Source organism: Bacillus rossius, chromosome 12, assembly GCF_032445375.1.
Source record: "Bacillus rossius redtenbacheri isolate Brsri chromosome 12, Brsri_v3, whole genome shotgun sequence".
Taxonomy (NCBI): Eukaryota; Metazoa; Arthropoda; class Insecta; order Phasmatodea; family Bacillidae; genus Bacillus; species Bacillus rossius.
Window position 1 is genome coordinate 32,531,483 of NC_086339.1, and position 24,539 is coordinate 32,556,021.

At 35.5% G+C, this 24,539-nt stretch overlaps 1 protein-coding gene across 2 annotated transcripts in view; it reads left to right on the plus strand.

The window, feature by feature from the left end:
* Positions 1-24,250, plus strand: part of LOC134537809 (HEAT repeat-containing protein 1) — a 103,605-nt gene extending 79,355 nt beyond the window's left edge. For both annotated transcript variants that reach the window (XM_063378643.1, XM_063378644.1), the window contains exons 22-26: positions 1,927-2,106; positions 12,603-12,989; positions 15,929-16,196; positions 19,036-19,194; positions 20,924-24,250. In XM_063378643.1, the coding sequence (XP_063234713.1) occupies positions 1,927-2,106; positions 12,603-12,989; positions 15,929-16,196; positions 19,036-19,194; positions 20,924-21,121 (1,192 nt within the window). In that variant the 3' untranslated portion in view covers positions 21,122-24,250. The remainder of the gene's footprint in view (positions 1-1,926; positions 2,107-12,602; positions 12,990-15,928; positions 16,197-19,035; positions 19,195-20,923) is intronic.
* The last annotated feature ends 289 nt before the right edge of the window (positions 24,251-24,539 follow it).

Below are 24,539 nucleotides of genomic sequence, written 5' to 3' on the forward strand. Positions count from 1 at the left end.
GTTTTTAAAACAGAGGATTTTGGTGTTATTGTTTTTTTATAATTTTTTTAAAACTTACCCAAATTGTGGTAAAATTTACAAGCTGCATTTTTTCGATAAAATAAGTTGTAATAACTTGGTCTAAAACTGATACATACAGAAAAATTAAAATAAATTAGCGAGCATTTGTGGTGATTTATACGGGATGCACAAAAAAAAATTTAATTAATTTTTCTGATCGATGCACTTTGGTTCACTTTTTTGTCTGGAAGTAAAGACATTCGTTAAATTTAAAACATTAATTAAAAGATTACTTTTTTTTATGATTTGAATTTAGTTTTCGTCAAATGCTACTTAATTCCATGATATAACTTGCATTCCGGTGTTAAACGTTATATTAACTAGCATTTCGGTGTTAAGCTGTGTTTTGGCATGGTTTTCAGAGTTATTTCAGTTTTGTCGCAATTCACAATTAACATCACGCTAATTGAATTCGTGCAATTTGAAGGCGTGCTAAGTGAGGGATAGGTGTATATCTGCTTTGACTCAATGATTTGACTGCAGTCTCCTCGATGACCCTGGATGACCCTGAGCTAGTCATTAATGAGAAGAATTGTGATGCAGACACGTGCAACCCTAGTCCCAGCATTAAAAACAGCTGACCTAGCATCGGCTAATATGTTCTGCAAATACTGTTTTTTATTATTCAAATTGAATTTTGAATCGAATGTCACGATTTTCACGAATTTAAAATATTTTTCTAATTTAATTTTAACTTACAGAGTTTATTTCCTCCCCCTTCCCCCCCCCCCCCCTCCCCACACACATTTCTCAGGAGACCAAGAAAAAATGATCCAAAATACAGAAAAATATTTTTTTTTTTAATAATTATATTTATTGATTATTTGTTAAATATAAAGCAATGTGTGAATGATGTTGCAGAAAAGGAATCTAATTTTCTCAATACGTTAATCATCTTAGCCTCATACATGTTATATATTTTTTTCCCAATGAAATTTTTTTGTGATTGAGTGTGACATGGTGTTCACCTATGAATCTGTAAAAAATCATTTAAAAAAAAAATTTCAATTTGAAATTTTGAGTTGAATATAAAATTAGTCATGATTATTGAATGTTAAATTTTTCATTGAATATAGACTATTTTTAAAATACACACAGATCCCTAATGTTGATTTAAGTTAAGTCTAGCCTGGAGCCAAAATATCTGTGAAATAATAATGGCACTACTTAGTGATAATGCATATGGTGTTAGACTACTACTTTCATAAAATAACTTTTTTTTTGTTTTTGCATTTTATGACTTAAGTGAATTGTAATTTATGATTAACTTTTTTCATAGTTTTTGCCTTTAGTTGCTATTTTGTGCTCTTTCTTATCACCTTAAAAGTTTATAAAAATAAGTGATGTGTCAAATTTCAATATTCTTGAATACAAATCTCAAATTACCATCACAAAGAGTTCCTTGAATCTATTCCTTGAATCAGGATCTTGGTCTGATGGATCAGAAATAAAATAATTCATGATTAATATTAAAATATTAACTGTGGTGTTAAAAAAACACTATCTTCAAATTTTCATTTCACAAATTAAGTTTTCCAAAATAAATACATATTGTAATTTTTTTTTTTTAGTTACAAATTTAAAGTACATCATCTTGAAGATTGGTCAGAAGATAGGTACAAAGAAAAACACAAATAGTAGTCCCGATAAATTTTGTAGCTGCTTGTGTTAAAAATTTTGAATTCACTACATTTAATTGAATAAATTTTCCTTGCAACTTTTTTTCTGAAACGTCAATCTGTCAAATGTTCACTACTATTCTACAGTCGTGAATACATAGGGAAGTTTTGTAAATACTTTATTTCATTTTATAGTAATAAATGAACAGGTTGTGAGTCTTAGTGTTATTATTTTTTTTTTTTCCAGCCCAAATATGTTGGTGGTGAGCGTGGTAACAGCTGTGTACAAAATTGTTGAAACGTTGGCAAAATTCATGAGCCCGTACCTGGACAAGCTCCTCATGGAGATCTGTGTGTTGTCTGGGAAGTGGCAGGAAGAAAGCGATGCCCTCCTCACCGCCGTTGTGCAGAAGCTGAGAAGCACGAGGTACGTCGCGACTTTTATTTACTTACAGGTGTAGCTTAAGAGTGGTATATACCCCTTTTTAAAACCAGTTATACATGCGTCCACTACTAGCCTATTTTCTCGAGAATTATGATAGCTGCAGCTTCCAGATTATTAATCTGACGAGAAAAGTAATTCAGTTTTTCCAATATAGTTTTATATTTTGTAAATCGTGACGCAAAATATATTTAAAAAAATGGTAAAAACGAGCAATTCGTTGACGAATTTCTAGTTATTCGATGAGAAAAATGAAAATTTGAATCTATATTGTAAAAGATTATATTTTTCTGAACAAAATGGTATATTAAAAGTATAAGGTCACAGCATTAAATATCAGTTTATTTGGTTAGGAAAACTGGCTAATTTGGCATTTTTAATGTCTGCCTTGTGCTGCTCGACGTGAAAGTTGATGCCAAGCTCCGGGAAGACGAGCAGGGTGGGGATGACACTGACACGCCTCAACGTCGCCCGCTGTAGGGGAAGTGCTGATCTGTAACAGTGATAAACCTCCGTCCTCCCTTCTCCCGCTACACAGCATCGCCGTTTCTCTGAAGGATTCATGGGACAGTAGAGGTGTAAAAGTAACGAAAAAAAGCGTACCCGTATGTATTCGTTACTATAACAATTAGTACTCGTTACTATTGTATCGTTACGTTACTCGTTACTTCTGATACCGCATAACATGCTATGTTATGTTGCAGCAACGAATCGAGTCGTATTGCGTACGCGTACAGTATGACGTCGCGTAAATAATAATAAATAGAATAGAAACAATTAACAATATTTGATAATTAACAATTTTTGTTAACCAAGAAACAATTCAATCTCTATTAGAGCGGTTTTATTATATTATCTCTTTTAAGATAAAAACAAAACATAAAACTTGAAAATACACGATAATAAAAAACAAAAACATATATATTTCTAATTTGTAAAAAATACTTTCTTATAAACAGTAAAAAAACTTGGACGACGAATTTCCAAATAATACTTTACTTAATAAATAAACATCGTTCTTTGTAACGTAAATTCATCGAATATGCGCGCGCATGCGTAAAACATACGAAAAATGTGAGTAACCAAATCCAGCCGTGTGTAACGTTTCGTTAATCGTCACTAGATGTCGCACCCGTTACTCAGTACCGAATAGGTACATACGGTTTGCTACAGCTCTATGGAACAGACGATTTCCTTGGCGAGTAGCTTGAAAAGAATCTTCACTCGGTAGCAACCTACATTGTACAAGATTTTTAAGCCTGTTGATTCGTTCAATGGTTCGTTAATGCTGTTTGTGAGCTTTAGCATAATATAAAAAAGACGCAATTATCTGTTAGTCGGTACGCATGGAAAAAAGCAAGACAAACGAATCTGTAAGTTAGGGCGACTTTATTTAAGTGCGAAACGGAAGAAAAGAAGAGCAACGGCTCTGATTGAGTACCAGAAACAAAGGTAAGATATAGTGATACCGATATTAATTTTTCTTTTATTAATGTAAAAGAACACCGGAGAATTCCAAACCCGGCTAAAAACTATTTTAAGAAACATAGGTATTTTACAACTTAGTTTGTACAATGCATTTAATTTTTTAGAAAAATCCGAAGAGTTGAAGAATATGGTGCAGTTTAAGAGGAAGTCAACAGCACAGTAACTGATCCCCAAACGGCTAACTTGACGGCTCATTTTTCTTTACAAGGATCAAGCAACGCAGGGAATGAAAATATGGTTCTGAATCCTGATGAGGAGTAAGTAGCCAGTGTTTGTATTACACAAACTGCGAACTGTATTTAACGATAACATTTAGAATTAGCATTTTATTACGATCGGAGTCTAATGAAAGGCTTAAATGTTTCGTATAAATAATTTTCAGTCTAGTAATTGAACATCTATGGATTTGTTCTTGGATATAATTTTTAATACACTGTTGACTAAGTTGTAGAAACATAAATTAGTGTGCAAATGAATTTCGTTAAATTTGGCAATTTAATGGTTTCAAATGTTTGAAGAAGTCAGCACCTCAGATACTGCGGCAAAAGGCGAATATTCTACATCCACAGACAATGAAGAACAAACAACAGTTTTGAACACCGACTTCATTCACGCTAGTAACGAATTTGATTCTGAGCCTGTGGCCAGCTCTTCCCTAATAAATAGTGCTGACGAAATACCCATGCATAGAGAAAAAGAGATTCATGCCGACCTTAATTTGGAAGGAGTCAGGTTCGTTGAACTGATGTATTTTTATAAATAAACTGGTTGAAATAAGTAACCATAGTCCCGCGTTCGGTTGTACTCTAGCTAATATGAGTGTCGTAAGGGAGGTAATTAGAGGGTTTTCTTCCATTATTATGTTTTCTTGTAATATGTGCAACAGAACCTTTTCAGTTCCAACTCAAAATCCATGTAGTCCTTCGTACACGGATGTCAATTCTAGGGCAGTTTCTGGAATCATGAGCATCGGTGGTGGACTTTCACATCTGGAATAGTTTTGTGCGACTGTGGGAGTACCATGCATGTCAACAATGACATATTCAAAATATCACAACAAAGTGTGTGACGGATGGGAAAAAGCAGCAACAACTCAGTGAAACAAGCTGTTGAAGAAGAAGCAGCTTTAGCAAAACAAAGAGGGAACGTGGATGAATTTGGAATTCCACTCTTGACGGTGGTTGTAGATGGCTCCTGGTCCAAAAGATCCTACAAAACAAAATACGATGCATTATCTGGTGTAGCTGCTATAGTGGGCTATGAAACTAAGAAAGTTCTTTTCATGGCTGTCGCTAACAAATATTGCTATGTTTGTGCTCGAACAATAAATGGAACTATTCCCCAGCATGTTTGTTACAAAAATCATGAAGGAATTTCTAGCAGCATGGAAGCTAATTTCATTCTTGAAGGCTTTCAGCAAAGTGAGGCTGAACACAATGTAAAGTATGCCAGGATGATTGGGGATGGGGACAGTAGTGTTTACAAAAAAAATTTGGAAGCACGTCCTTATAAGAACATTACTGTTGAGAAAATCGAGTGTAGGAACCATCTTTTATGAAACTATCGTTGGAAGTTGATGAATGTCGCCTTAAGAAAAGTCGTGTGTAACAAGATAAGCAAAATTGTGTCAGGCGCACAGAAGGCAGTTGCATACCGAAAAACTGAAAACACTATTCAAAACAATCGAGTTCAAGGCTTGAAGTATGATATTGAAAATGGTCCTAGCCATGTATTTGGTGAGCACTTGGAGTGTCGAAAATTAGGGTATTTCTGTAATGGTCGAAAGGAAGGTGAAATTAATTATGTCCCAGAACTTTCAAAAAGTGGTCTGTATTCTGAAAACAAAAATGCTGCTGTCTACTTGGTTACGCAGGCATGTAGCTTGATATTTGATGTTGATAATAATGCTGCAGAACACTTCAATTCGGTCATTACTAAGTTTTCTGGTGGTAAACGTATAAACTATACCACCAGAAGGTCATACCAGGGAAGATGTGCTGCTGCTGTGGTAGCACACAATACGAGAATGCCACATTACATTCTACAAAAGACAATGCAGGATGGCATCAGCCCTAACAAAGTTGCAAAAAAATTGGAACTTAAGCGCAAACCTAGAATTAAGAAAAGACGAAATAGTAAAAAGTGCAGATGAATCGATTTTAGGAAATCTCTATCCCAAGCAATCAGTGACAAAGATTATGGGCCGCAGTGCTAGAAACCAGACATGCCAGTGGATGTATACCAACAAGAAGAAACCAGATTATTACAGTCCATTCAGAAAACTGATGAAGAACGCCGTCAAATAGAAAGAGAAACGATACTACAAGCAGGAAGTGGAGAATGGCTGGAAAGGAGACGGAAACTATTGACAGCTTAAAAATTCGGGAGGGTAATACGTATGAAGCCAACAAGCTGCAAGAACCTAGTAAGAGTCATAATATACTCTCATGACATACTTAATGTTCCAGCAGTACAACATGGCAGGCAGTCCGAAGAAATAGCCATCAAACAGCTAGAAGACCAGGAAAAAATTAATATAAGTAAAGCTGGTCTTTTTATTGACCAAAAACACCCATTTCTTGCCGCAACACCCGATGGCCTTGTTGGTGAAGACCGTCTCGTAGAAATAAAGTGTCCTGCTTTGGCATATGGAATGGACATAAATGAAGCCATGCGAGAAGGCAAAATAAACTATTTGAAATATTCTGAAGAAAGTCCTACTGTCATTTCGTTAAAAAAAGATCATGAATATTTCTACCAAGTCCAGGGTCAGCTTCACATAACCCGAACGGATATTTGCTTGTTTGGCATCTGGACTTCGAGCCAAAAGAAAGTAAAAGTATTGGAAATTTTCAGAGACGACACATTCTGGAAAGAAAAAATGGAGCCAAAACTCGTTTTATTTTATACACAATGCGATCTTCCGGAATTAGTTTGTCCTAGACACACAATAAATATGGAAATTCGGGATCCACCGCACATAACAGAGGCTATCAGAAGCCATAAGATAAAATGCATGGGAAAACGAAGATCGTCCAAAACAAAACCGAATATTACATCCTGATTATATTAAACGTGAACATTTTTCAAGCTTTTGCAGAACTTTCAAGAAAATGTTGGTCTTGGATAATCATTCAAACTAATTTTTATAGTGACCTGTGATTTATCAGTCTACGTCGCCTGCTCACTTAGCTTCATAGACTATCACCTTTCATACTGGAAATTATTCTTGCTCATTGTTTCCAGAACGTTTAACCATGACAAGCATTTTCATGAACCTTCATTTTTAGTATGCCAGCATCTGCATGTGCATAAGAAAGTATAGCCCGTGTGGTCACGTTCAGTGCCTACCTAGAGAATCATTACCGTAATTATTTTGGATATATAAAAAAATAAAATGTCTTACTTATAATGTAAATTTTAAAGCTGAGTTAAGCTTTCCAGAATGGTTACATGCTCAAGTGAGCAATGGTGCTTTAAAATTATAGAAGACATTGCTTGTTTAGGTGAATAAATACTGAGGTGGTCGTAACTGTTACTTAGTTTGAAGGAAATTAATTCATTTGGCAGCCAATTGAGAAATTTTGTAAAATTTATAAATGAGAAACAAGAGAATTTCCTAAAAAGAGTGTTCGGTATGCATAAACTTCTTGTCTTGTAAGTCCTAACAAAAAGGAGAAACGAAATAAATTTCGTTATATAATGTATAATAGCGACCATAAAAATATTTTGCTTCAGTGGTAAGCTGAATTAAATTCAGTGTTTCGTTGTTTTAAACGTGTGTGTGCATTAAATAAAATAGTATAAATGCCTGTCTAGTTAAAAATATAAAGCTTATGTACATTTTTGTGCGTCACAGGTAAAACCAATTTGTGTGTAATTCTACTAAACTTGTTTAAATAATCTGTTGTCTTTTACTGCATCGGATTTGTAAAATTATTTCTATTTAAGCATTTGTTTCTCTTAAATACCTCTCTAAAGGCCATCTACATACTTTTAAGATTGTTGGACTTTTCTGCAAACTGTTTTGAAAAAGGTTTTCGTGATGTAAAAATATTTGTGTTTGAAATGTCTATTATACCGTACAGTTTTTTTTTAATTTGTCTATCTTGGAAGTAACTCGTGTGCACGTTGGTTTAATTTATAGTGCTCTTTTTAAATTTCTTTGTCTTTTTTAACATAATGAACATTGTATATTGGTGTGAAACAAAATGTATGAATTACATGTAAAATAAATACATGTTTTTTAATGTGGATTTATGCAACGGTTTTTTGTATAGTGCATTTTTCTACCACGTCCAAATAAAATATATGCTACTTGCATGTAACTCATTGCCATGACACAAGTGAAACAATTACAAAGGAAATTATTCCATCTGATAAAAACACGAACACTTTTTTTTAAACATAATACATGATATGTATGTATTTCGAAACGCTTTTACAACTATCGTTGACAAATGCGAGTTATTAAAATACATAACATCGATTCGGAAAATATATTTAACTTCGGCAAGATTTGTTTGCAGAATAAGGTAATTTCTAGGGGTGTGCAGGAATAGGTTTTTGTACGGCGGGAAATTTTCGGGAAAAATAAATTATTCCGTGGGAAACGGGACGGGATCGGGAAAATTTTTTTAATTCTAATATGAGAAGATGGTCATTTAAACGTTTCTTGCAAAGTTAGTTGTTTTTTTGTTGCTTTTTCTTTTGTCTGCTTCACTTGCCCTTTTTTCAGCGGCGACTTCATATTTTTTAGCATCCTCAAATTCTTTTTTTTATAGAGGGATATTTATTGAGATGTCTTAGTAATCCAGACGTGCTACCATGCTCGCATCTCAAAAAATTTTCACACGAGAGTGACGAGACACAATTTGCCAGTGATTTACTGTCTGTCAGACATTCAAAATACTTCAAAACACTTTTAGGTTTACAAGTAACAAGCTGATCGGTTGCGACCTCCATTATTTGTAGGCTGCTAGTTTGTTTTAATATACAACGGCATCGAAAATAGGAACAGATACTTTGCACAAGCCTTAATAACGTAATGTCAGCCGACAAAACCCGCCAAACTAAACAGAAAACAACTATTTTTTTCTCCCAAAGCAAAATCATAGATGTTTAGATACTCGTGAGCAGTGGTGTAAAACTACGTGATTTCATATTTTTCAAAGTGCCAATACTACATCGCCACTGCTATCAAGTAATGAGAACTATTACGCTTCGTTATGTAACGCAAGTCTAGTATTTCTTATATCTTTGGCGAAAAGGTTGGATTGCGCATGTGTTTTGTTTGTGTCTAAGGACACAGTGGTTTTAGGTTAAGTATTCGATGGTGACGGCAATAACGTTATATAACTGACTATTCACATATCTTGCAAATTTGTACCCTTGAAGAAATATATTAATGAACGCATACAATATTTAAGGTACTCCATGTACGTTTTTTATATTCCAATTAGATATGTGTAAACGATTATCATAATTCACTGCACACCACAGCTGTCGCTACGATCGGCATACGTTTAAAAGATGTTTTGCGTTTAAATAGTACGGAAACCCTTCAAAAATGTACGAATCCATAAAAAATATTGTTGTAAAAACTGTTTGAATTGATAGAAAACATTTTCACATGATTAGGAAACCTTTGTAAATTTTTAAACAATTTCCCGAAAAATTCGGGAGTAATAAAATTCCCGCCCGGCATTTCGGGAAGCCTATTTTCCCGACTTTTTTCCCGAAGCGTCGGGATCCCGCACACCCCTAGTAATTTCATGTTTCTTGGAGGATATGTAACGTTTAATATCCACGTGACATTTTATCTTTTTTTTTTACTTATTAACTACTACACACGCGTAAAAAAAGATGCTACCATTACGATAAACATACTTTTCGCGTTATTACATTTGAGTTGAATGAAACGTGTGTAGCCACTGCTAGCTCGCGCGGCACTCCGCTTGTACGGGGAAGGCAGGCAGGCAGGTAGCAATGCTGTCGAGACATCCCGACCCTTACCGCGCCGTCATGAGGAGGGAATGACCATGGAGTGAGGGAGGGTAAACCGAGTCCATCCCCTCCACCGACATCATTTCACCAGGACACGCTCCTAGTAGGCCCCTCCTCCAAGGCTAAACTCCACCCAGGCTAGAAGTATTTTGTGCTGCTCGCGCCGGATTCTGAGTAGCCGCTTCCCTATATACCACTCTTAACCAGAGACAGGATTTTATGGTCTTATTTTCAGGCAAATTTTGTTTTTAAAACAAGAGATTTTTTGTGTTATTGATTTTATTTCTTCTTGAACTCTGTTTATTTATAAAAATAGCACAATCTTCAAAAAATATAACTCTTGTTCAGTGAAACTTCCCCAAAACATTGTCATTTTGACTGATACATGATCCACTTTTACAATATAATAATTTGTAGGGGTGTGCGGGAATAGGTTTTTGTACTGCGGGAAATTTTCGGGAAAAATAAATTATTCCCGCGGGAAACGGGACGGTATCGGGAAAATTAAAAAAAAAAATAAAAAAATTTAAATTCTAATACGAGAACATGGCCATTTAAACGTTTCTTGCAAAGTTAGTTGTTTTTTTTTTTGCTGCTATTTCTTTTGTCTGCTTCACTTGCCCTTTTTTCAGTGGCGAATTCATTTTTTTTAGCATCCTCAAATTCTTTTTTATAGAGGGATGTTTATTGAGATGTTTTAGTAATCCAGACGTGCTACCATGCTCGCATCTCAAAAATTTTTCACACGAGATACACTTTGCCAGGGATTTACTGTCTGTCAGACGTTCAAAATACTTACAAACACTTTTAGGTTTACAAGTAACTAGCTGATCGGTTGCGACCTTCATTATTTGTAGGCTGCTAGTTTGTTTTAATATACAAAGGCATCGAAACTAGCAACAGATACTTTGCACAAGCCTTAATAACGACAAGAGTCTAGCGACAGCAATGCTACCTTCCTGCAACTGGCCGCAAATGCCGATCCTTTCCTAAGTTAGCCGATCGGGAGCGCCTACCCCCTGGATGTTTTTTATTTTTAAGCGCGCGTTTTTTCTCTCCAGTATAAAAATGCCACATAGACTGTTTAGTGGATGGTTGGTTATATTAGGTAAGTATAGCTACATTAAAATTACTGTAAAATCATTTTATGGTTGCTTAGCAAATAACTTTTTAATATGTAGCTATCCAGCGCTAGGAAACAGTTTACATGATTTCACAGTATCTTTAATGTAGCTATCCTAACCAAATCAACCGTCCACAAAGTTTTAAAGTATTTATAATGTAGCTAACCTAACCTAATTGACCATTAGTTATCATGTCCTTACCTGAAAATTACAATTTAATTAATAAATATACTTTTATTTGCATTCATTATTCAAATATATTTATTACTTTTGAAATGTTACGTGATCGTATTTATTTTTACAAGTACAAAAAAAAGTTCGTACCTGCCGGGTTTCGAACCGTCAACCGCTGAGCGCTCAGCCACGAGGCCATATTTGATAATTAGAAGTTTCAGATGACATATATGATCGTGCCGCCGGCCCCGGAACGAGCGTAAGCGGTGCGGCAGTTGCAGGAAGGTAGCATTGCTGTCGCTAGACTCTTCTTAATAACGTAACGTCAGCCTACAAAGCCCGCCAAACTAAACAGTAAACAACTATTTTTTTTCTCCCAAAGCAAAATCATAGATGTTTAGATACTCGTGAGCAGTGGTGTAAAACTACATGATTTCATATTTTTCAAAGTGCCAATATAGTTCTCTACATCGCCACTGCTATCAAGTAATGAGAACGGTTACGCTTCGGTATGTAACGCAAGTCTAGTATTTCTTATATCTTTGGCGAAAAGGTTGGATTGCGCATGTGTTTTGTTTGTGTCGAAGGACACACAGTGATTTTAGGTTAAGTATTCGATGGTGACGGCAATAACGTTATATAACTGACTATTCACATATCTTGCAAATTTGTACCCTTGAAGAAATAAATTAATGAATGCATACAATATTTAAGGTACTCCATGTACGTTTTTTATATTCCAATTAGATATGTGTAAACCATTATAATTCACTGCACACCACAGCTGTCGCTACGATCGGCATACATTTAAAAGATGTTTTGCGTTTAAATAGTATGGAAAATCTTCAAAAATGTACGAATCCATAAAAGATATTGTTGTAAAAACAGTTTGAATTGATAGAAAACATTTTTGCATGATTAGTAAACATTTGTAAATTTTTAAACAATTTCCCGAAAAATTCGGGAGTAATAAAATTCCCGCCCGGCATTTCGGGAAGCCTATTTTCCCGACTTTTTTCCCGAAGCGTCGGGATCCCGCACACCCCTAATAATTTGTAATAAGCATGTCTTACCACTGGTGACAATAAAAATAAATTGGCAAGTATATGTGCGTTTGAAAAATGTAGCAATGTCGTAATGTAAAAATTAGCTACTAATAACTCTTGCAATATATGTATATATAAAAAAAAGTAAAAAACTTTCCAATATATTTATTCAATACATTTGGGTAATAATTAGAGCTATTATACAGATTCACAAAATTTTGCCAATATGCTGATAACGCTGATATCACTGATATGCCGATACAACTGTTACTGATTCCGAACCGATGCTGACGAAAACAATTTTTGGTCAGAATATTATTGAAAATGTAGTAAAAATACCCTAAATGTCTCATTCTTAGAAAAGCATGCAATAGTACAAATGCGCACGTATTTTATTTTTAGTAAGCCAAATGTAATAAAAATAAAGATAACTCAAGATGAACTGAATGAGATTTCTTTTTTTTAAAACCAACAGTAATATAAATACAAAAACAAGTGAGTGCTTGCCTAAAGTTAGCTGTCATCAAACATTTTACAACGAACAAACAAGCAACACAATTAACATAGCCACACATTGGCTCATTATAGAAAACTAGCACCAATTACAGAACTCCTAAACACTCGTTGCTGGGCTTGCCCTCAGGCAGAATATCTCCACGTGCATCCCGCCGCGCGTGCTGGTCCCTGCCGTGGCGCGCTGCCACGCGCGGCTGCTGGAGTGGCGGGAGTACGCCGCAGTCGGCCCGCTCATGGGCGTCCTGGCGGAGAGTTTCTCCGCGATGCCGCCGGCCGAGCTGGCCCGCCACCAGCCCGACCTCACCGCCTTCTTCCAGCGTGCCCTCCAGTTCCGGTCGGACTGCGAGGACGTCCACCTGGACGATGTGTCCCTCGTGGAGGGGCACTGCGTCGACGCCCTGATGGCCCTCATCCTGAAGCTGTCCGAGTCGTACTTCCGGCCCCTGTACTACGGCCTGTACCACTGGGCCACCAGCACCGAGTCCCACAAGGATCGCACCATTACCTTCTACAGGTCGGACCCACTTGCTCCTGTAATACATCCCCATGAATAAGCTTTTAATTTTTTTGGTAATCTGACAAAGGTTCAAAACAATTTTTTTTTTTCAAAATATGCTATTGCTAGTTTACACTCTTAAGTCATAGAGAAAACTTGAAGAATGGACAAAGAAAAATGTATAGAATGCATTGAGAATTCCGTCGAAGGAATTAGCCGGAATAATATCACAACACAGACAAAAACAGATGATACTAAACAGATAATCTGGATAATGAATGACAACAGTTGTTTTTGTATATATAGTAGAACCCCGATTATCCGTGTTAATGAAGGGGACGAGCGAGTCGGATAATCGAAAATCGCGGTTAGCCGAGTCATGCTTCCCTCAAAGGTCATTAGCCCACAGACAGTCATCTGTGGACATTCGGAGATTACATATAAATATAAACATGCTTTATGTGCGTGTGCGTTGTTGACATAGAAGCGGGCGGAGACGTGGGCACGCGAGTCGTTTTTGCACTGAGGTGTGAGGCTAGCCACCCGGCCAGTCCGAGGGCCCAAGACAGCTGATAGCTGCCAAGGTCACGCATTCTTTTCATCGCTCGTAAGCGACGCTGCCACACTTCGCTCATTGCTCTATTGTCAGTAACACAATCGGGCTGGTTATTGTTTTACAGAACGACTGCCTTTAAAATTCTTTTCGAGATAAGATTTTTCATACCAGTTCTTTGAGACTTGATTTCATAGTTTTGAAACGGTGTCTCTGTCTCGTATAATTCATGGTGTTTTTATCTCCCTTTATTTAAATGAATTTTAAATGTTAGATTTTTTATTTTTAGCTTACTGAACGTGGACTTAGTGCAAAAACGGCCTATTATGACATAGGGTTGCAGATGGGTCGGAAATTGACAGTACCACTCGCTTTCTTTTCTGTTCATTTGATGACATGATGAAATGTTAACGCTCAACACTTCCGCACAATACTACGGTATAATCCGTCGGAATGCAGATCACTGTTACACTACATAAAATTATTACCACCTTCATGCTTCAACAACGTACACTGGGTACACTAATAGACTGTCTCCATGCGCCGGGTAATCTCTGTGGCACGGTGCCGTGCTGCGTGCGGGAGTGTACAGTCCAGTCACGCGGACATGGAATCGCGGTCCAGTGTATAATCTACTTACTTAACATGGAACACAGAAATAGTATGTACATACGTATGTATGTACTAGTATTTTTTTTTAACTTTTTGTGTATATAAACATGACTGAGTTAAAGTTCTTTGCCCAACATACATTTTGCAAAGTATTTTAACATTTACATGCATGTTGAATCATTGGTTATAAGTAACTAAAAATTGGACTTGATTGACATAAATCGCGGTTAATCTGCGAATCGGATGATCGAGTCGCTGATAATCGGGGTTCTACTGTATATATGTATATTTTTTGTCCATTTTCAGGTTTTTTCTATGACATACAGCAATGGTGTATGTCCAAAAAATTTTAAAATCAATCTTCCCCTCTGCAAGACTCAATTCAAAGAACATGTGACAGGTTGTTTTATAAGACTAAATCTTTAACTTGATGTTTCAAAAATGTATTCACAGTTATCATTACTAAATGGCAGATGTTTATCTCTGACATTGAGGCAAGAAGCATTGAGTGAAACATCTATTTTGATTTAACCAAAATATAACCCTTTGCATAGTACACATTTTCCAACTCTCCATGTGAGTGAATATAGTTTGCTTGCTGTCTTAAGTATTCTCTAATGCAAAATCTACTAGGGAAAACTATTAGACAACTCTGTCAATTCCGTGATAATGTGACGCTTATTTTTCAAACATAAATTTTACTGGTTTAAGAAAATGCATGGACAGTTATATTTTTATGGCATTATAAACCACTGTTATGGTTTTATATACAGTTCCCTCTATTATCATCAGTTTTTTCCTGTACAGTACTCCTGTGGAGTGCAAAAATAGTTTCACGCTAACTACCTACGTTTAATTTGATTAAAAATATATTTGATGATATGATTAATTTTATATCGTATTCAAATAAAAAAAAACAGGATTCGCAGAAGTCTTACAGTTACCAGATAATGGGGGTAAAATGTACGTACTACTAATCACAGGGCTATCCTTCGTACTGGTGCTAAGTGACTAACCATAAATTCAAATTTTTTGCTGCCAGCTTACTGTTTCGCAAACAGCGCAATGAATACAAGTTCTCACTCTTTAAGATAACCCAGCAACTGTTTTCACTTGAAGCGTATCCATGCAAACCTTAGTTTTGTATTTCATTAGTATCCCGTGCACGACACAAATTCCAATACATCAGTCACCCTCTAATTACAAATACGACAGGGTATTCATGCAATGAATAGTCAGCAAAGTTTAAGTCATCTAGCACCTCAGTAGAGTTAGAATACAGGAAATATTCCCATTATTGCTTTGCAAATACTGCACCAAAAACTTTTAAAACCCAAACCACACTTTTTTTTTGTGGTGTTCTAGTTGTTTAATTTGATATTGATATTAGTATTCAATAATATTTTGATATTTTTATTCAAATTCAAACAAAACAAAGAACTTTTTTTTTCACAGGCCTACTTTTTGTAGGAATGCTGGTTCTCTCAAATACTTTTTATTTTTAAAAATAATTTAATTCTATTGAAAGTTCCATCTTGAAAGGGATGGGGTGTTCCGAAATCATCCTGATCTGCAAAATTGATTTCTGTTTTGTATGTTTTTCTTATCCCTATTTCGAACCCAATCCTGTTTTTAGTTTGCAAATTCTGTACATAAGCCAATAATTTTAAGTGAATTAAATAAGTCGCAGAACTGAAAAATTGTATGATACGAGTTTTCAAGCGACTTCTCAGCCAGTCATTTTCACTGTAACATGGTACCTCTCAGTGCTTCAATCCAACTTTTGTTTCAGGGTTTCGGACAGCATTGCAGAAAAGCTGAAAGGTCTGTGCGTGCTGTTTGCGGGCCACTTCCTGAAGAACGCAGCTGATCTGCTGGTTGCGAACAACGCTGCGAAAACCGAAAGCCTGCACTTTGGATCGGGCGAGGAGGCCCTGAAGAGGTCCGAGCTTCTTCTCGAGTACATTCTGAAGACTCTGCACAAAGTGTTCTTGTACGACTCGCAGAAGTTCATAAACAAGGAGCGCTTCGATACGCTGATGCAGCCGATCGTAGACCAGGTAGCTCTTGCTCTCTGTATGTTTGTGTGGTGTGTTAGTTTCTGATATTTCTTGCTGTGTGTTGCAGTTTAATTTTTTTTTTCGGTGAGAAATCGTAGGTACAGTAAGTCCTCTATTTACGTCGTTTCGGATTAACGTCGCTAATGTTTGAGTTCTCATGTTTCAATTTAAGTTGTCGTCGATTCACAATAACGTCGTTTACAATGACCATAAATCTTTATTTTAACCAAAACACCGTATATAATTCGTTTATAATTCTTTGTTTCCTTCGGTAGTTAATTTATGCTATGTAGCGTAAGCTACACGTTCACCGCCTTATCTTATCATACATCATGAGGGACGCTTCCTGCTCTCCGCGCGGTGATGCAATACTACCAGCCCGCCCGCTCGGCCACCCACGTATCTCGCACGTAGAAGTGTTATCTACTTCCCGCCGGTGGCATGAAATATGGCTCATTTTGCGTCGTTTCTATTTACGTCGCGGTTTTCAGGAACGTAACCCCGACGTAAACCGAGGTCTTACTGTATTGAGGTAGAGATGGGCCCAGACTCAAAAACACGAGCCAAGTTCAATGCACTAACTTGTTTTTTCTCAAAACATGCATACTTGACGTGTGCAACCAGCATAAAATCACGTAACACTATTTTGAAAAACTTTCCAGTGTAAAATTGAATTTTCATTCTCTCAGCTTTCTTATCTGAAGTTCAGTTGATTTTATAAAATTACACAAAAAAATACACATCCCGCTACATATTTACATTTCAGAACACTGGAAATTACTTAATTTTAGCTGCGCCGAAAGGAATTTTTTTTAAAAATATATGACGTGAAATAGAAGTAATCGAGTGTGGATTTAAACTTGACTTCACTTAAAGTTTTTATTACTAAATTTGGCTCCACTCGACCAAAAGAATTTGCAGACTAGCCTATCTTCACATCTAGATATACAAAAAAACTAGGGATGGGAAAAACGATTCCCAATTTCATCGATACCTACCGATTCTACTTAAATAATCGAGAATCGAGAATCGATGATAAAAGTCGATTCTCGCATGTAGCAAAAAAAAATCATTTCACAACATTGCAAATCTGTCAGATACAATTATTTAACGACTCTTTGAGTGGGGTTATGACTGACTAGACGCATATATAACAGTCATATTTCCCCAAATAAACAATATCTAAAACTTGGGTCGATGTTATACACAAGTCAAAGTACAAAAATAATTTATAAAAAAAAATATCACTGCGTATTAGAAGGAGCCTGTTCTTTTCGTGATCGCGATTAAACGACGATAAACGTGAAATCACCGTAAAATATAGTTTTTACGCGAAATCGCCACAACACAGCGTTTTTCCACGAAATTTAGTATTAAAACGCGAAATCGCAATGTTTTTACGGGAAATTTAAATACTTAGTCACTGGTAAACAAACACGGCAACATGGCCGCCACTGAACATTGTTCATAAATGCACTAAAGCAAACAAAAGCTTACACACGCTCACGTTATAATGTTAAACCCAAAAATATACTGTAAAAATACGCAAAACTACGGCGTTCATTTTCCTTTCCGACATAATGTTTGGATAGATAAGACAAACAGGCGACGTTTTAAAGTCCACGCACACAGCTCGGGGCACTGACGTCAGCTTGGAACAGCGACACCAAATAAATACAAAAGCAAGCAGATGATTGGGCGAACGGTGTTTGGAACAGCCTTACGTGAGTGGCCATACCACGTCAGCCGGGGGCGCTGGTATATAGTTGGAACAGCGTCATAGTTTCAAGCAGATTATCGGGCGAACCATGCTACTTCGTCATCCAGCCGTAAGGGGCAGCACAAGCATTTTAAATCGCGCCAAAAAGCGGAAAAATGTAAACAAACATTCATTTTCGAATGGTATGATGATGATGATTAGTTGGTCAGTGTTTTATAGATTTTGTTGGGTCGTTACCACAACGCCGAAATAACAACGAATGAATTTGTGTTTCTTAAATGTAACTTAACGCCGAAATACCACAATCAAGTACAACACTTTCATTTGCTAGTTCTCTAGTTGTTGCTTAATTTTGTTACTGTTTAATTTCACAAATTTTTTAGTTAATTTGTACCCTTCTCTAAGTTAGGCAAGTTGTATGAACGAAAATAATTTATACTGCTCCAGGAAAGCTTAAAATTTTTTTTTATAGTTTATTCCGTATTACAAAACAAATTTTAGATTAGTTTGACCCCTTTGACATATGAGCCATTAACTTCTAATGAAGTAATCATTTATATGAGTTAATGTTAATAACTTATTTGTGTACTCAAATTTGATAAATATGAATTTATGATGTATGCTACATCATATATGTATTGAAAGCTGAAAAAAAAATGTTGCAAATAGAATTTGAATTATTTAATATTAAGTTAACTAGGTGAGTATCGAGTATCGAGAATCGAAGGATTTTTTAAGGAATCGATAATCGGGTATCGGAATCGAAAATTTTGGAATCGTCCCATCCCTAAAAAAAACTCAATAAGAATTTTTTTTGTATGGATTACAATTTTATTTTTGTTTTATTTAGGACAACTTATGTCTGGAAATACATCATAAGTTTTAGCTTATGGAATATTTACAAATCTATAAATTTCTCAAAAACAATTATTTTAAGATTCAGCCATCAAGTATGGTTTATTTAGTTGTATTATTTTTACATATATAATATAATACACTTTTGAAAATTGTAAAATATTTATTTATTTTTTAGCTGAAATGTGCACATTAATCTTGTGTTAATGGCTTTTCTAATCTAGTTTTATTTTCAATTGACAAGCATTGAATCTTTTTTTACAGCTGGAAAACACTTTAAATGGTTTAGACTCGATGACATCTAGAGCAACTACGTTGGTTGTGCCGTGTATAACTCAGCTTGCCGTTGCTGTGGCAGATGATGCTTTGTGGAAGGACCTCATTTACCAAGTTCTGCTTAAAATGAGGCACAACACACCGGAGGTAAGTCTAATGGAAACAATGATGTGTTCAGCTGCATTCATTAGCATCTTATCACCTTTCATCACCTCAATGACGTAGATGTCTATGAGACTTCAAGCTCAATCCATTCTATAACTTGTGCACGTTAACTTGTTAAATATAACTTGATAGAAATAACATCAAAATGGAAGTATACACACTGCATAAAGTCGGAGTCGTGCGACACGCTCAGCAGCCAATGAAGTACAAGGTCGCTGTGACGTTACCCTGACAAAATACACACCCCAACAGCCCGCAAGGAATAGATTCTATTTATAATTTTGTTGTGTCGTGCTGCCCGACGGAAAGCAAAACGGAAACTGAAACCTTACAGAACTAAACTTCAAAAATATTTATCTACTTGGTAGATTTTTATGCTGAAAAATGACAATTGGTTTCATGTGTACATATTAATATTTGTACCTTTGTAGCTTGCATTCATCTGTTTACATCATTTTCGTGGTCAATGTTGTGATTGTAGATTGGTGAAGATTTAATTTAAGAATGGAAGTGTTCAGCAAAGAACTTTTAATTAATCAATTTCAGGCTCATGGTATTCTGTTTATGACATTGGGTTGAAGGACTATAGAATTCTGCAAAAAGGGAAAAAAGAATGGGTTGGGATAGCATTTTTTTCTTTAGCTTATACACTGTTTTTAGTGCATTCCATACTGCATTTTATAGAAGTATTTGGCTGTTGGAACTATTTATTGACAGAAAATCAGGAATTGTCGGGTTAATGTTGCCTTGGTAGTGCGACTGTACGCCATTAAGTCTGTCGTACTGGAACGCTGTACGATGATTTGTCTGGTTTGTTGTGCTGTCTGCTGTGCTTGTTGTGGCATTGTGACTCCAGCTTTACACATAAATGCAAGTCGAAACATTAAATGCAACAAAATTTGCCTGAATGACTTAATTATATATATTAAATTATCAATTGAGTACAAAATTTTTAATTTTTTTACAATTAAATTTTTTAAAGTATGAAACCATAAAATCTTAGCCCAAAGTATGGTTTTATTTACAAATTTGAAATGTGTTACCACAAATTGTTGAAGCAGTTGATCAGTGCAGCTGTGCTTGGTATGTACATATTATATCAGGGTGTCCACGTTTCTGGAAAGTCAGGGAAGTTTGAATTGGTCAGGTAAAGTCAGGGGAATTAATATTAAATCCTGGAAAAGTCACGGAATTTCCTCAGTGGTGGTAGTCGTTTGAGGGGAAAGTCTGCCATCATGCAGGTTGTGAAAGAATTTTCTATTTCAGGTGGTGTTCACACACACACACACACACACACACACACACACGCGCGCACACACACACACTATAAAATGGCATATGCAAGATGCTGTTTGAATTTTAATTTTTAAAAAAAATGTAATTCTAGGCCAGCTATGGCTGTATTTTCGTTATTTCTTGTAGGAAAAAACAAAATAAATAATTTAAAAAAAATGAAATTTTGGTCTGGATAAATTCAAAAAAAGTTTATTGCAGATTTTTGTGGATGTCCTGTACATAGATGTTTTAATTTTTATTTGATGATCAATACAAAAATTCACAATTTTTAAGATGAAATTTGCTTTTTTATAACAGCATAAAATCAGACACTATCCATTGGCATCTCATCTTTCATTGTCTTGACGGCTGGTGCGCGGTGGCTGGCGAGGAGAGGCGGGAGGCGGAAGGTGACGATGACGCTCCCCTGCGACAGGTGCGCCTGGCCGCGCTGAAGGCACTGTGCGAGGTGGTCCGGGCGCTTGGCGACGCGTTCATGCCCTTCCTGCCGGAGACGGTGCCCTTCCTGGCCGAGCTGCTGGAGGACGAGCACGAGGGGGTGGAGGCGGGGGCCAGGAGGGCCGTCCAGGACATGGAGGAGCTGATAGGCGAGCCGCTGCAGAAGTACTTCTGAGCCCGTCCGCTGCGCACTCGCAGGGGGACGAGAGTATGTCGTGAATCACGGATATAGGGGCGCAACAACTAAATTTCCAAAGGGGGCACAATATACCTATTTATAAAGAATCATCAATCCCCCCCTATTGAAGCGGAGGTATCCGGGGGTCCGGGGGTCCTCCCCCCGGGAAAATTTGTATTTCAAGGTGGAAAATGGTGCTATTTAAGCAGTTTTATTATCTAAAAATTGATTACATAGCACTTTCTTTGCCCCCGTTTGCACCCACTTCAAGGTTTCAGGGGGGGGGGGGCAAAATACCCTTGGCCCCCCCCCCTTGTTGTTGTGCCCCTGTATATACTTGTATGTATGTGTATATTTGTGTTTACGCATATGTATAAGCATGTCAGAACACTGCGTAACATCGATGTTCAAGTTAATGCACCATATGGTGCCAAAATGCAAGCTATATATCATGGACTTAAGTAGCACATAAACCAAAACTTGATTCAAATCTTAAAAAAAAAAGTGATCGTTTAACGTTTGAAATTCAAGGAATGTAGTTACTTTCCGGACAAAAAAAAATATATACCACATTGCAAGGATCAAAAAATTTTTTATTTGATTTTTTTTTTGTGGATCCCTTTTGAATCACTTTAAAACCACAAATGCTTTCTAATCTATTTTTATTGGACCAGTTTATGACATTATGGAATCATAAAAGTGCAGCATATAAGTTTACCACTGTTACAAAACAGCTTTTACAAAAACTTAAATCATAACACCGAAATCCTCTGTTTAAAAAAAAAAAAAAAAAATGGACTAAAAATAAAACCATAAAATCTTGTCTATTTATGTAAAATTGTAACAATTTTTATAGAACAATTAAGAGGGTTTTTTAAATGTATAAAATATAGGCTTCTGCAAAACTAGGTTTTTAATTGATTAAAATTTATAATCAAGTATATAACAATTCAAGACCATTAAACATATTTAAAATCAAATTTGAACATACAGTGAAATTATGTTTTTTTACATTTCACATGAGTTTAAGGCAAAAATTAATCAAAGTAAAGTAGGAAAATTATTTTAAAAAAAATAATTGTTTTACTATGTTCCATATTGCAGAAAATAGTTGTAAAAATTTGAAAATGTGAAGTTTCTTCAATGAAAGACAATGTAGATACTATGTACAAAAACTATCAGTGAACCATTAATAAACTATCTGCATTGTTAGGAGAAAAAAATTGCATCTAAAATTTTGGAGAGCAATGCCAATGTGGGGTTGGTAGAGACAAGATTTTATGGTTTTATTTTCAGGCCAATTTCATTTTTAAAACAGAAGATGCTTGAGTTTTTATTTTTTATGAAATCTGTTTATTAAAAAAGTTTATATATTACTGAACAAATATGATACTTAAATGTTCCATAGTACAAATTTCTCCAAAACAGTATCATTTTTACTCATACATGATGCAATTTTCTAAATAATGGTTTGTAATAAGTATATCTAACTTACTGGTACAAATTAAATAAATCTCTTAAGTATGTGTGTTTTTGAAAAATGTACTACGGTCGTAATTTAAAAAATGAGTATCTAATAACAGTTGTAAAATTAAAAATGTTAACTATTTCTTATTTTTTTATTCAGTTGTAGTACAAACATCAGGCTAAAAAAATTACTTTTATTGAATTTAATATTTAAAAGATTAGGTATTTGTCATTAGATTTTAGTTTTGATTGAAAAAGCTAATTAGTTTCCATGATTTTAAGTACCTTTTGATTCTTTATGGAGTATTAACTGAGTTGTTGTGTTGTATGGTGTATTGGCATGCTTTTCTTTGTTATTTCGGTTTTATCACATTTCACAGTATAATCTTGTCCCTAGGGATGGTTGATCAATTGCAGCAACGCTCTTAAACATTCCCAAAAATCCCTTTAATAATAAATATCATATGTGGACAGTTTGTAAAAGTTGGCAGGTCTGTATTGATTGCTGTATCAGTGATCTAGCATTATGTGAGTCATTTTATGCTTATAAGCATAGTGTGACACACAAAACTTTAATTAGTGTTTCCTGTTGTTTTAATATCTCCAGTACAAAGTCTTTGTATAATTATATGTTGGTCAACCTCATGCGTTAGGAGTGTTGTCGCAGTAGCGGGTGCGTTGGTAGCCCTGCAGCCTATCGCTAGGCTTGGGAGGGTTCTGTGCCGCTAGATCTTACACCCCGTGCAGAATGTGTCACAGCTTGGTGGGATGTATTACTGAACAAGGACTGCAAACACCACATCTGGCTTTGTTTTTTCCACACAAAATATAAGAAAGAAGATTATTTTATTTGTACAGTAATATGTAGCATCTGTGATGGATTAGTAATGTGCTGGTATCTTTTACGTGACAAGTGAATTAAATGATATGTACTGAACTATTATAATTGATAAAAACTTAATGTAGATTTTATTTGAAATTTTTATAAGAGTTCATTATTACTTTTTATTTATTTTTTAATCCATTTCATGTTTTTTTTGCATGCGTGCCTACAGATGTACATAAAAATTATTATTTTTTGGTTAGTTGTAGGAAAAGTGGATTTTTACGGTAATCATATACTAAATAATGTAGATTGGATGTATTTTACGTACTAAAATTGCAGTGTTCTTATTCATACTAAAAAAATCTATGGTTTTTTTACTCCATCAGACAAAGACCACTTGGAAAAAACTTATTATAAATACACAAAATAAATTTATTTGTAAACTTAAATGCACATGTAATACAAAACTAGACACAAAATTTTAAGTAAAATTCTTTAAAATAATGCAGAAATTGAAAAAAAATATACAAAAATTTGTTTTGAACTACATGTCTAGATGGGAATTGCACGTAGTACATAAAATAAAAACCTAATATGTATTTGAGCGATGGGTGTTAAATAGATAAGATATTGTGGACATTTGATGTTTTGTGAAGTGTGAGTTAAGAATATTAACATATTATATAATTAATAAAATCTGAGAATTATTCAGTCAATGTATTTTGTTGGAATGGCTTGTGCAGAGATATTATGAGTTTACATTGTAAATACTGTGAGTTATATACCTAGCCATTTTTTGTAATTTATTTAGTAAAAGGAAAGTTGTTTATAAAGTTGTTAGTTTTTATTTATAAATATTATATTTTCATTTACTTCTTTATTGGAACTCAATTGCACTGTATAGCTATGTTGAATGTTTATGAGTATGTTAACATATTCATTCACGCACACCCCACACCCCCACACCCACCACCCACACGCACTCACACAACAAACACCCCCCACCCCTCCACCCCCATACCACGCACACACACACGCCACACACACCACACATCCATACCCACACACACACACACGCCACACACACACACCACACATCCATACCCACAAACACACACCACA